The 14,405-nt window shown below is 41.0% G+C and overlaps 1 protein-coding gene across 1 annotated transcript in view; it reads right to left on the minus strand.

Moving 5' to 3' along the window:
• The window catches only part of igsf5a (immunoglobulin superfamily, member 5a), a 37,925-nt gene extending 33,141 nt beyond the window's left edge, over positions 1–4,784 (minus strand). Inside the window, exon 1 of the mRNA XM_034178968.1 lies at positions 4,712–4,784. Within this exon, the coding sequence (XP_034034859.1) occupies positions 4,712–4,757 (46 nt within the window). The 5' untranslated portion in view covers positions 4,758–4,784. The remainder of the gene's footprint in view (positions 1–4,711) is intronic.
• Between the last annotated feature and the right edge of the window lie 9,621 nt (positions 4,785–14,405).

Below are 14,405 nucleotides of genomic sequence, written 5' to 3' on the forward strand. Positions count from 1 at the left end.
GAAAAAAATTTGATCAAACAAAGCGCCAGTCTCTCAGCAACTTCTCAGACAAAGGAATTCCGACGAGGGGCAGGACGACTCCTCCCACAAGGAGTGCTCACAGGCGAATGACGTCACCGACAGGCGTGGAAAAACTCACGCATGCGCACGAGGGTTCAAGCATGTCTGACGTAAAAACATATGAATGAAATCCATATAGTTTTTGAAAAAAATAAAAAGGACCTATACTTTATGGACAGCCCTCGTATAAGGAAATTGGGGCCCATGTGGTCTCAAACTGGGGACCTTCTTATTAAAATGTAAAGGTACAATTAGTAATAAAGCTTTACCAAATATTCATTCTGTGGCGGAAAGTATAAATACTGCAACAGTACTACAGGTTCATTAAAAATTACATCAGAATGAGAAATGTCATAAAAACAAACACAGGCCTGAACCTGAATGAGCCTCAAGTGTTTTCTTTCAGGTTGATGCAAAGGTGTTTTCTTCAAAATGACCCTGACATGATTGTATTTGCTCAGGAAACACAAATGTTGCTTTTTAAAGTTCCTGAACAGGCTGAAACTCAAACAGAATGTTAATCCGTGCTGATCCTTCACATCAAGTATCAAAGTTGAGGCAGAGTTCACAAAGTGCTTGTCACTTTTAAAAAAAATGGTGTTCATATTCTAACATTTGAGCAAGATATTATAGGCCATCAGATGTCTTTAGGAAGTAGAGCACCAAGGGCCCTGTTGGTTACCGGCTCAATTAAAGCCCAAGGCAAAATGGCTGTTTTTGGCATAAAATGGCCTCCTTTTCCAGACGAGTGAATCTACGAATACAGTTTTTACACAGTAACAATATTACACAATGACAAATTAGAAAAAGACAGTTGTTGAGAAATTTGCCTTTAAGTGCTCAAAATCGCTATTTTCGGAACAAAAATGGCCGCCATTCCCAAGCAAACGAATCTACAAATATGGTTTCTAGACCGGAACAATGTCAATGACCCATATTACGCCCTTGACAAATTAGAAAAAAGTTATCAGACAGTTTTTGAGATATCGCAATAAACGGACGGCAACGACTATGATGGACACCACACCTATCGGCCGCTAACCCAACAGCAAAAACAGATTTTAATAAAATGTCTCAGCGATTTTTAGTATTTAACCATTTAGATCAGTGCTGTTCAGTTTGAGGCCCACAGGCCACATTTGGTCCACACTACCTTTGTTTTGGCCTCAACATGTAAACTGACAAGTTCACTGTAAATTTAGAAAATGCTATTAAGCAGCTTAAAGAATGGTGTTATTGGGGCATGTTTGTTTAAGATATAATGTAAAATATACATTTAAGGGGGTTTTCAATGTTAAATTTAAGTGGTCACAAAATCTGTAATCTGGATCAGATCTGGATCAGACTTTGTCAGTCAATAAAAGATACCATCCTATATAATGGTCTCAAATATGTTGTAGTCTTACACACCTCTCTGCAGCTTCTCTCCCCCTGCCATCCCCTCATTACCCCATCCCCGTAGAGACGGTGCCTGCTCCCAGACCACCAATAACCAGCAAAAATCTATTTAAGCATAAAAATTCCAAAAGAAAAAATAATATAGCACCTTCAACTGCACCACAGACTAAAACAGTTAAATGTGGTCTATTAAACATTAGGTCTCTCTCTTCTAAGTCCCTGTTAGTAAATGATATAATAACATATTGATTTATTCTGTACAGAAACCTGGTTACAGCAGGATGAATATGTTAGTTTAAATGAGTCAACACCCCCGAGTCACACTAACTGTCAGAACGCTCGTAGCACGGGCCGAGGCGGAGGATTAGCAGCAATGTTCCACTCCAGCTTGTTAATTAATCAAAAACCCAGACAGAGCTTTAATTCATTTGAAAGCTTGACTCTTAGTCTTGTCCATCCAAATTGGAAGTCCCAAAAACCAGTTTTATTTGTTATTATCTATCGTCCACCTGGTCGTTACTGTGAGTTTCTCTGTGAATTTTCAGACCTTTTGTCTGACTTAGTGCTTAGCTCAGATAAGATAATTATAGTGGGCGATTTTAACATCCACACAGATGCTGAGAATGACAGCCTCAACACTGCATTTAATCTATTGTTAGACTCGATTGGCTTTGCTCAAAATGTAAATGACTCCACCCAACACTTTAATCATATCTTAGATCTTGTTCTGACTTATGGTATGGAAAATGAAGACTTAACAGTATTCCCTGAAAACTCCCTTCTGTCTGATCATTTCTTAATAACATTTACATTTACTCTGATGGACTACCCAGCAGTGGGGAATAAGTTTCATTACACTAGAAGTCTGTCAGAAAGCGCTGTAACTAGGTTTAAGGATATGATTCCTTCTTTATGTTCTCTAATGTCATATACCAACACAGTGCAGAGTAGCTACCTAAACTCTGTAAGTGAGATAGAGTATCTCGTCAATAGTTTTACATCCTCATTGAAGACAACTTTGGATGCTGTAGCTCCTCTGAAAAAGAGAGCTTTAAATCAGAAGTGCCTGACTCCGTGGTATAACTCACAAACTCACAGCTTAAAGCAGATAACCCGTAAGTTGGAGAGGAAATGGCATCTCACTAATTTAGAAGATCTTCACTTAGCCTGGGAAAAGAGTCTGTTGCTCTATAAAAAAGCCCTCCGTAAAGCTAGGACATCTTACTACTCATCAATCAATCAATCAATCAATTTTATTTATATACGCCAAATCACAACAAACAGTTGCCCCAAGGCACTTTATATTGTAAGGCAAGGCCATACAATAATTACGTAAAAACCCCAACGGTCAAAATGACCCCCTGTGAGCAAGCACTTGGCGACAGTGGGAAGGAAAAACTCCCTTTTAACAGGAAGAAACCTCCAGCAGAACCTGGCTCAGGGAGGGGCAGTCTTCTGCTGGGACTGGTTGGGGCTGAGGGAGAGAACCAGGAAAAAGACATGCTGTGGAGGGGAGCAGAGATCAATCACTAATGATTAAATGCAGAGTGGTGCATACAGAGCAAAAAGAGAAAGAAACACTCAGTGCATCATGGGAACCTCCCAGCAGTCTAAGTCTATAGCAGCATAACTAAGGGATGGTTCAGGGTCACCTGATCCAGCCCTAACTATAAGCTTTAGCAAAAAGGAAAGTTTTAAGCCTAATCTTAAAAGTAGAGAGGGTGTCTGTCTCCCTGATCCGAATTGGGAGCTGGTTCCACAGGAGAGGAGCCTGAAAGCTGAAGGCTCTGCCTCCCATTCTACTCTTACAAACCCTAGGAACTACAAGTAAGCCTGCAGTCTGAGAGCAAAGCGCTCTATTGGGGTGATATGGTACTACGAGGTCCCTAAGATAAGATGGGACCTGATTATTCAAAACCTTATAAGTAAGAAGAAGAATTGTAAATTCTATTCTAGAATTAACAGGAAGCCAATGAAGAGAGGCCAATATGGGTGAGATATGCTCTCTCCTTCTAGTCCCCGTTAGTACTCTAGCTGCAGCATTTTGAATTAACTGAAGGCTTTTCAGGGAACTTTTAGGACAACCTGATAATAATGAATTATAATAGTCCAGCCTAGAGGAAATAAATGCATGAATTAGTTTTTCAGCATCACTCTGAGACAAGACCTAATTTTAGAGATATTGCGCAAATGCAAAAAGCAGTCCTACATATTTGTTTAATATGCGCTTTGAATGACATATCCTGATCAAAAATGACTCCAAGATTTCTCACAGTATTACTAGAGGTCAGGGTAATGCCATCCAGAGTAAGGATCTGGTTAGACACCATGTTTCTAAGATTTGTGGGGCCAAGTACAATAACTTCAGTTTTATCTGAGTTTAAAAGCAGGAAATTAGAGGTCATCCATGTCTTTATGTCTGTAAGACAATCCTGCAGTTTAGCTAATTGGTGTGTGTCCTCTGGCTTCATGGATAGATAAACCTGGGTATCATCTGCGTAACAATGAAAATTTAAGCAATGCCGTCTAATAATACTGCCTAAGGGAAGCATGTATAATGTGAATAAAATTGGTCCTAGCACAGAACCTTGTGGAACTCCATAATTAACCTTAGTCTGTGAAGAAGATTGCATCACTCTGCATTTAATCATTAGTGATTGATCTCTGCTCCCCTCCACAGCATGTCTTTTTCCTGGTTCTCTCCCTCAGCCCCAACCAGTCCCAGCAGAAGACTGCCCCTCCCTGAGCCTGGTTCTGCTGGAGGTTTCTTCCTGTTAAAAGGGAGTTTTTCCTTCCCACTGTCGCCAAGTGCTTGCTCACAGGGGGTCGTTTTGACCGTTGGGGTTTTTCCATAATTATTGCATGGCCTTGCCTTACAATATAAAGCGCCTTGGGGCAACTGTTTGTTGTGATTTGGCGCTATATAAATAAAATTGATTTGATTTGATTTGAAATATGAAAGAATTGTGATCTTTTTTGGCAGAGTTATGAATTTTTGAAAATTCTTTGAATGTTAAAGAGAGGGATTTTTCCAGTATTCCAAGATTTTTCCTGACTTTGACCTTTGACCTATGACCTTGAAAACTGAATTATTTCTTGCGTATGAGGATATGAATTTTTACTATTTCTGTGCCTCGGCCCTCTGTCCAGATTAATTTATGACCCTTCAAATGAAAGAATTTACTCTGTTCAACTCTGCTGTAGATACACCAAAGACATTCTATACACATACATATAATTAAAGAATGCTGACCTCCAGTCGTGCACAGTAACAGACAGAAGAAGAAAAGATCAGCCATTTCCCAGAGGATGGTCACACTGAAGTCATTTTCCTGGAAGAGTTACAAAGAGAAGCACTTGAGATGTAGCTACTTTACAATAGTATTAGGCATAAAATAAAGACTATGGAAATTTTAATTTGACTGAGTCTGGGTTTAGAAAATGAATGAATGAATAAAAACAGCAAAAAAAAGTCTTTTAAATGTCACATAATTATGATAAAGAATGTTAAGCAATCATAGGCGCAATTTGGTGGGGGATAGGGGGGACATGTCCCCCCCCACCTTTTCAACCAGGGGAGACAGAATATGGTATGTCCCCCACCTTCTGACATATATGTGTGTACTTGAAACATGCTATGTCAGTCTTATGTGCAAAACCATGTCAGATTAGTATCTTTGTTTTTGCAAGTTTGTATTTTTAGCAGCATTGACTTGTTTCCAACACCTGTTTCTTGTTTCTCACATTCGGAATTTTCTGGGACTGCATTTGCCCAGATTTGAAACCAAAAATAGATGCCTCTAGGGACTAGTTCCTACACGTAAGTATCAATGGACCATATGCTAATTTACTAAATTCTGAAAGTTAGAAAAGGAAATCAGAAAGTCTATCTGGGACCTCAGAAAGCCCATCTGCAATTATTGCTTTATCTCCAAAATCAGTCTATGCAAGTGAAATTATGTTCAGTATGAGTGTTGTCATTAGTGCCACTTCGAAAATTAAATTCATGATAAGTAATTTATTCTAAACTTATGATCTGTTGTTTTTTCAAACTTGTGCAAAAACAATCTTGAAAAAAAAAAAATACAGTATGCGATAGTTAATAATTATTATTAAGAGCCTGTTCTTTCATACTTATGAATACATTTTACCACATTGCAGTTGTTTTTTTAATGAAAACTCAACCTATCATTCTTTTTGAGTTCTACACATGTGGTGATACCTTATTTACACCAGGATGTTAATAAAATCAATGCTGGCTATTCTCAGAATAAAGTTCTTATATCCACAGTTTCAAATTGCATAAGTCAAATGGTGTCCACTTTATGGTCTTCTCAAAACATTAAAATTACTGTTCTGGATGCTCAGAATGCATCTGAACTCATCTAGAAACTGTTGGCTTCTGGGGGCCTAAAGCCACCCCCAGACCCCCGGCCTATGGGCTTCAGCCCTGCGGGCCTCACACTTTGTCCCCCCAATTTGTAGTTATAAATTGCGCCCTTGTTAGCAATAAAAACTAAACAAAATAAATGTCTCTCCTGACTGTCCAACAGATGTACTTAAAGCTCCAGTGTGTAGGATTTACTGCCACCTAGTGGTGAGGTTGCAAATATTATGTTGTTGTCAGTTCATGAAAACACATCGATGTATTGTTGTCCATACCTGTACACTAATGAACAGCTGGGTTTGAATGCTATATTTAATTGATACTAATAAATGCCCATAAATCCTACACGCACTGTCGTTCTAAAACCAAGATCTTGTCTCAAACACCAGCCACAGCCAAAAAACTGTTTTCGCTCCTATTACTGACCTGTTTTACAGTAGATCATCCATAAACGTGTTCTCACAGGTTTTCCATCCTACTTCAAAACACAGAAGATCATTTGTCTGAAGTATCAGATCAAATAGCTTTTAAATGAATCCTATGTTCAGTGAAACAAAGTGGTGAGTGTGGGAACGCTGGCTTCCTGCAGGTGAGTAACAGGGCTCCACCTTTAACTACGACACAGGCACAGAGAGCAAAGTCCACACGTGAAATCCACCTCTTAGCTCCGCTCTGTGTCATGAAGTCGTGGGGCCTCACGTGACACACAGCTTAAGAGCCACTTCATCATCTGCAGGCTAAAGCACAATTAATGATTAAAAATTAATAAAAGCAAAATTTTAATATTATAGCTTGGAGCACCCCCCCCCCCCCCCCAAAAAAACCCAACAGATTAATGATGTGACACTTTAAAACAAAAACACATTTTCATGTCTCTAAAGAACAACTCTTTTTTTTTAGCTTGTTATTTGTTACTCCATTGGTGTTTTAAACATTGATCTCGCATGTGTGTGTGTGTGTGTGTGTGTGTGTGTGTGTGTGTGTGTGTGTGTGTGTGTGTGTGTGTGTGTGTGTGTGTGTGTGTGTGTGTGTGTGTGTGTGTGTGTAGATCAACAGTTCGCCTGCGGATGCTCCAGCTCTGTGAAGTGTAGCGTTAAGTTTTCCAATTTTTCCCAGGTAGACCAGAGCGACTCCAAAAATGACAGAAAAGGGAATTCAGCTTCAGATGTTGTATTATATAGATGCCTTCACTCAACAGCTTATCTCTACCTCAGCCTGCAAACTGAGCACACACACACTCTGCACTACAGGTGGGCGGATCGATCCTAATATAGATAATATCGATACCAACGCTGGTATTGATATTGAACAATCCTCGCGTAAAAAGATCGATACTCAAGCTTTTTTTATCTCCCGCACGCAGATTCATCAAAGTCTACTCTCTGTCTGTAAGAGCAGCGCTGTGCTGTGTCACACAACCCGGAGCAGCGCACCCTTGTATTGTGGTTTGTCAGCCCTCTACCTCAGGAGATTTTGTTGAGTGATATTTTTTTAAACAAAAATGTTGATTGTGATAATAAAGTATTTTGTTGTCACGTACAATGTTTGGCGAAATTCTATCCTAGGTCTTTTGGATCCTTTGGATCTATGAAGCTTAAATATGAAAAAGTGTCGGTATCGGTATTGATATCGGCGATACTGGGCCTGTATTTACTTGGTAACGGATCAATACCAAAATTCCCGGTATCACCCAGCTTTACTCTGCACTCCAGCCCCGCCCCCAGATGGGCGGGCCGTTTCCCCTCAATGTGGATAAGTGAATTATGTGTTTATGGTTGAACGATGTTGATTTAGACCTTTATCTGCGGTGAGTGCACGCGTTGTATTAAACGGTATGTGTAAAAGTAAAACTGTCCGTGTAGCGTGATAAACAGGACAGTATGTGTCGTGGCGTACAACATAAAGCTATTATTATTATTATTATCTGTATAAGGAGATATGAAGTTATTAGTAGTATTATTATATATTGTTATTAGTATTATATGAAGTTATCAAAGCAGCAAATTAGCAATGAGACATACTGCTCCAACAACTCCCCCTGTTGACGTGACCTTAAGTCACGTCACCTAAGACAAAATATGAAGCGCGAAAACAAAACAAACACAACACAAACACCCAAAAATCAAAACTAACTGCTAAAAACAACAAAAACATGAGAGAGCATGAGCCTGCGTGGGCCTAAGAGGAGTACCTCGCTCCTCGTGGTGTTAGTGGCGGCTGCACCCCCCAGCAGGACTTAACTAGACCATCCGAACTTGAAAAACCATTTAAACCAAGCTCCCCTTAGGTAAGCAATGTAGCATGTGAAGACATTTTGTGGGACTTTACTCCGCTTATTGCAAAGTATGGAATATGATAATACTAACAGCATGTGTAATAACAGTGAAAAGGAACACAAAATACCACCCTAAATATAAACCATACCAGCCTCAGCTGTCCCTGCAAACACGTGAACATGTATTATCCTTAGCAACATGGTGAGACCATGAAATGTAGATTTGACCGTTGACCCTATACTCAGTGAAAGGTGGAGTGGTCTTCATCCAAGAGGGCCGGCAGGCCATCTGCATTCAGATCCGTCTGCGCCAGTTCATCACAGGACAATTTGTCCACTGCCAAGCACCGATGTGCACAGCGTCCATACTTCTTTTTACATCCGGGAGATGTTGTAGATCACTTGGATGAGAAAACAGATTAGTACAGAACAGAAACATCAGGTCCACCCAAAAGGCCCCTTGTCCCCTTGATACTGACAATAGTGATGCATTCAAGAGACAAATGACTTACACAATAGACCAGCACAGGCACTGCTACAGGCAGAAATCAGAATTGAAGCTACCAGTCCTGGCCAAAATAGTTAGAAAAGCAGACAATTAATGCACTGCACTCTTCAAACAAACATGTGACATCAAACCCTCTGGATATGACAAAGTCCAAAAGCAATCCTTGTAGTCAATGTAGTCTCTAATCTAGTCTATGTAGTACAGTTATAATCCGGTCAGATCATCCAAGCAGCACACCTGGAAACAGATACAAATAAAATCACTTACATTCACTGCAATCACTATGTTTTTGTCTTGTCCTATTTGTTTCGGGTACCGTGCTCTCCCAACAAATGGCTGACTCAATCCTGTTGCCATGTGATTCCAACACATGAGCCCCTGTTTGCCCCACCCGAAGAAACCTTATCCATCATCAGGAATACCATGAGAGCAGATAGTCAAAGGGACGTCGGATGGAAACACCAGGAACCTGAAACGTCTGTTGCACAACTTCAGTCGATCCATCCAAGAGAAGCAATACATACAATTTGAAAACAATAAAACCGGTACAGTAAACTGAAAATCTCCCACAGTCCAAAGCCATCAACTTGTTGTAGGTCTGTCGAAGTCAGAACACAACATAATACAACATTTTTGGGTCACTATAAATATGCACCCCCTGTACAGTGATACAGTGATATTACATTGTAGGTCAGTCTTTGGTGCATCGTAGGTCAGTCTTTGGTGCATCGTAGGTCAGTCTTTGGTGCACTAATCAATGAACTTCCCCTCAAGTCCAAACCGGAGACCTCCATTCTAAAAACAGATGTTAAACATCTTGAAACAGAAGCATGTAGATACCTGTGTCTGTCCAATTAAGGTAATGGTATGGCAATAAAATGCAAGGATTTAAGAATATTGAAGAAATAGCAGGTTGGATGGTTTATGGTAAACCTCATTACCGACAAGTCCTATGGCTTTCTTCTGCAATAAGAGGGCAGAAATAGTGTTTGTGTCACATGCGTTGCACCAAACCTCAATGCAGAATGTCCTAGAAGAAGCTATTAATAACTATAAAAAAAAATAAGAATATACACACTCAACAAAATATAAATGCAACACTTTTGGTTTTGCTCCCATTTTGTATGAGATGAACTCAAAGATCTAAAACTTTTTCCACATACACAATATCACCATTTCCCTCAAATATTGTTCACAAACCAGTCTAAATCTGTGATAGTGAGCACTTCTCCTTTGCTGAGATAATCCATCCCACCTCACAGGTGTGCCATATCAAGATGTTGATTAGACACCATGATTAGTGCACAGGTGTGACTTAGACTGCCCACAATAAAAGGCCACTCTGAAAGGTGCAGTTTTGTTTTATTGGGGGGGGATACCAGTCAGTATCTGGTGTGACCACCATTTGCCTCATGCAGTGCAACACATCTCCTTCGCATAGAGTTGATCAGGTTGTCAATTGTGGCCTGTGGAATGTTGGTCCACTCCTCTTCAATGGCTGTGCGAAGTTGCTGGATATTGGCAGGAACTGGTACATGCTGTCGTATACGCCGGTCCAGAGCATCCCAAACATGCTCAATGGGTGACATGTCCGGTGAGTATGCCGGCCATGCAAGAACTGGGACATTTTCAGCTTCCAAGAATTGTGTACAGATCCTTGCAACATGGGGCCGTGCATTATCCTGCTGCCACATGAGGTGATGTTCTTGGATGTATGGCACAACAATGGGCCTCAGGATCTCGTCACGGTATCTCTGTGTATTCAAAATGCCATCAATAAAATGCACCTGTGTTCTTCGTCCATAACAGACGCCTGCCCATACCATAACCCCACCGCCACCATGGGCCACTCGATCCACAACATTGACATCAGAAAACCGCTCACCCACACGACGCCACACACGCTGTCTGCCATCTGCCCTGGACAGTGTGAACCGGGATTCATCCGTGAAGAGAACCTCTCTCCAACGTGCCAAATGCCAGCGAATGTGAGCATTTGCCCACTCAAGTCGGTTACGACGACGAACTGGAGTCAGGTCGAGACCCTGATGAGGACGACGAGCATGCAGATGAGCTTCCCTGAGACGGTTTCTGACAGTTTGTGCAGAAATTCTTTGGTTATTCAAACCGATTGTTCCAGCAGCTGTCCGAGTGGCTGGTCTCAGACGATCTTGGAGGTGAACATGCTGGATGTGGAGGTCCTGGGCTGGTGTGGTTACACGTGGTCTGCGGTTGTGAGGCTGGTTGGATGTACTGCCAAATTCTCTGAAACGCCTTTGGAGACGGCTTATGGTAGAGAAATGAACATTCAATACACGAGCAACAGCTCTGGTTGACATTCCTGCTGTCAGCATGCCAATTGCACGCTCCCTCAAATCTTGCGACATCTGTGGCATTGTGCTGTGTGATAAAACTGCACCTTTCAGAGTGGCCTTTTATTGTGGGCAGTCTAAGGCACACCTGTGAGGTGGGATGGATTATCTCAGCAAAGGAGAAGTGCTCACTATCACAGATTTAGACTGGTTTGTGAACAATATTTGAGGGAAATGGTGATAATGTGTATGTGGAAAAAGTTTTAGATCCTTGAGTTCATCTCATACAAAATGGGAGCAAAACCAAAAGTGTTGCGTTTATATTTTTGTTGAGTGTATATATATATATATATATATATATATATATATATATATATATATATATATATATAGAAACAAAGTAAAACTTGTCAGTGGCAATTTTGGTTGGTAAACAACGCATAGTAAGGAACATTTTTTGTCATTAGGCTGTGCCTGATATGTTTAAAGTTATACATATAAAATATAAAAGCGTTCACCACATCTTTGACCACGTTCTTAAAGGCCAAGGTAGAATCAAGTATGACCTTAACCATTGAGTCAGCCTAAATAATAGGACTTGGTGAGCTACAATGTCGTATGTCCTCTTGAGGTCTGTAAAAACTGCCCCAACACAGGCATTCTTATCTAACATGCCTTTAATGTAATCCATAAGGACAGACGAAGCCATCTCAGTGGAGTGATGAGTATAAAAATCAAAGTGCATAGGATCTATGACAGAATGATCGCTATCAAGATGCTACATAATTGCTAGATGTATCAGATTTTGGCCCAGATTTAAAATCTGGCATAACTGATGGAACCTTCCAGGTTTCAGGGACCACAGTTTGTGTGGCTCCTGACAAATTAACTGACCAAGTTAATATAAAGAGATTAGTGAACAATAAGAGAGGAAATTAAGGGTTCTACACAGGATTGTCATTGGTGTTGGACGTCCTGGAGTCAATATTACATCGTCATAGCTGATATAGTCTTAACATAGTGCTGTAAAGCTTAATCTATCACCAACTGCAACTACAAGAAATTTTGTATCAGTGATAAGTGCAGTGTCACCATCAAGTTCTGGTAGATCACTGCTTGAAAACCTGGGCGTATTCCCCATTAGAAGCCCTGTCACTCTTTCTTGAAGCGAAAACTTGAATCAAACCAAAGCCTCATCCACAAAGTATTTTGGTGTGCAGCCATGAAATTATATAACATCTTATGTAAACACTGTTCCAAGTCCCTGCCCCTATCGACATTGTGAAACCGGCCTATAGTTTGAAAGAGAGGTCCGTCACCAAATGTGAACAATGGCATTACCTGTAACCAGGTAATGCCATTCTTTTTGAAGGAAAGTGCCTAGTCATTAGAGACAGACTATGTCAATAATGGTGGGTGGAATCGTCTATTTAACAACCATAAAGCCCAAAGCCATATTGATTGTATTGCCATCATCTTAGGAGATGCAAGTAAATGGTATAAAGTTTTTCCACAGTTGCAATGTACCAATGTACCCACTGAAACGATCTCTGAAAGAGTTTGTTAGTGGGGCAGCCCTCAATAACTCTCTTCAGTGTGTTGGATTCATTTTAAACTGTTTAAGGTAAAATATTTTTATTGTATCTTAGTTCAAGATTTATTATGTGTGTTTCTCCACTATTGTCCTTTATCCTTCATCCCTTTTTTGTTTTACATATATCCACTTACAACAAAGATCTGTCCCCTTATCTAGAATTCGTAGTTCTTTACTATGATGGGGTTCACCAGCACGCCACTTATCACTAACCGTAGTCCAACGCCATTAAACCTATTGCAGTAGTTTTATGAAGACTTGTATCATAAAGTCTATTTTTATTGCCATCTGTACAAAAGAGGTTTTTGTGCAAACCTTCTTCAGCATAACAGATTGCATCAGTCAATGAATCCAGGCATGATAGCTGTAGTCAGGTCGAGCAATACCTGCTTGAATAATTCTCCTGAGTCCGTGTGGCCAGGAGTATGTGTGGTCAGAACCACCTGTACACACAATCACACCGTAGAAGGTGGAGGACCGTTCGTGTCCCTGATGAAACAAAGTATGCAGGTTAATACAATTCACAAAAAACAGTGAGCGACAAGTGCATACAATGAATCTGAATTACTGTGAAGGATCTGCCCAACTTGCAAAATCAGTCAAGGGCATTAACCCTCTGGAGTCGAATGACACGCTCTCACATAAAAAGTCATAGGCCCTAATTAAGCAGACATAACACTCAATCTGCTGCACTTTGAAGGTCACTTTAAATGTGTTTTGAATGTGGAGACTTCAACCTTTATAGCACTTTTGAAATGTTGTTAATAGACCTTTATAACTTGACTTATGAGTATTTTTTACGTCATGCGTTTTCATGAATATTATTGTCATTTTTCGCTCCATGTTTATGTACAGACACGCAGCCAAAAGGATCATTTCCTTCTCTACTGCAGCAGCGACAGCGATGGGAAGAAATATGACTACTTCTTCCTCATTGGTTGGCTGGCTCGTGAATTTTTCACCAATCAGAAGTCACTCATCCCACGTGTGTTTGATCACAGCCCACCCACCCCACGTGGGTCTGATTGTGTGGTCACTTTCTCTTTATTACTGGTGGTGTTATGTGTCGGACGCGGTCGGAGCACCAACCCAGCGTTTGACAGGACCCAGCATAAAATAAGCAGAGCACGGTTCAAAAGATAACAGAATTTAATAATCATAGTGAGTTTAGTGATAAACAACCAAAAATGTCCGCGGTCTGGTGAGGTGAAAACACGGCGCGCTCTCAGCAGCGCAAACGGTCCGGAGCCACAGCAGTTCGGACCCAGGGACCCCGCCGACACCCCCCAGGTGGCCGCGACAAACCGAGTCTGTGAAGAAAGAAAACATGAGGTGAGTCCAACTCCACACAGAGAGACACAACTCAAAGGTGCACGCAATCAGCAAACACTTCCTGGCTTAAATATATATCAGCTTCTGACCCTGCAGGCACGGAACAACTCAGTTCAAATCTCCACTGCAGCAGAAGCTGATTAGACAATTAGCATAACGTGACAGCTCACTAACACAAGGTGTGAGGGACACCAAATCCACTGTCATTACTTCATAAAAGTCACCAAAACCAAATTACCTCAGGAAGTGTGCTGAAGAGCGTGAGACCTCACCCAATCCTCCTTCACAGACTGTGGCGTCAAACCTGGAGCGGTCTCTGCATCCGTAATGGTGAGATTGTTCTCCCGACGCCGATCTCACACGTCTGCTCACAAGGTCGAGTCTCTGGCAATCACACACTGTGCATTCAAGGTTTAAGTGCAGCAATCTCTGATCAAGACAGAATACACCACAGCTGTGAGCCCTGATGACCTGCACATGAAAACAAGCCTCAGGTGTTCAGGGTGAGGTCCTAATGCTCAGCCACTCAGTCCTGAATG

The sequence above is a fragment of the Thalassophryne amazonica genome, chromosome 9 (genome assembly GCF_902500255.1).
Source record: "Thalassophryne amazonica chromosome 9, fThaAma1.1, whole genome shotgun sequence".
Taxonomy (NCBI): domain Eukaryota; kingdom Metazoa; phylum Chordata; class Actinopteri; order Batrachoidiformes; family Batrachoididae; genus Thalassophryne; species Thalassophryne amazonica.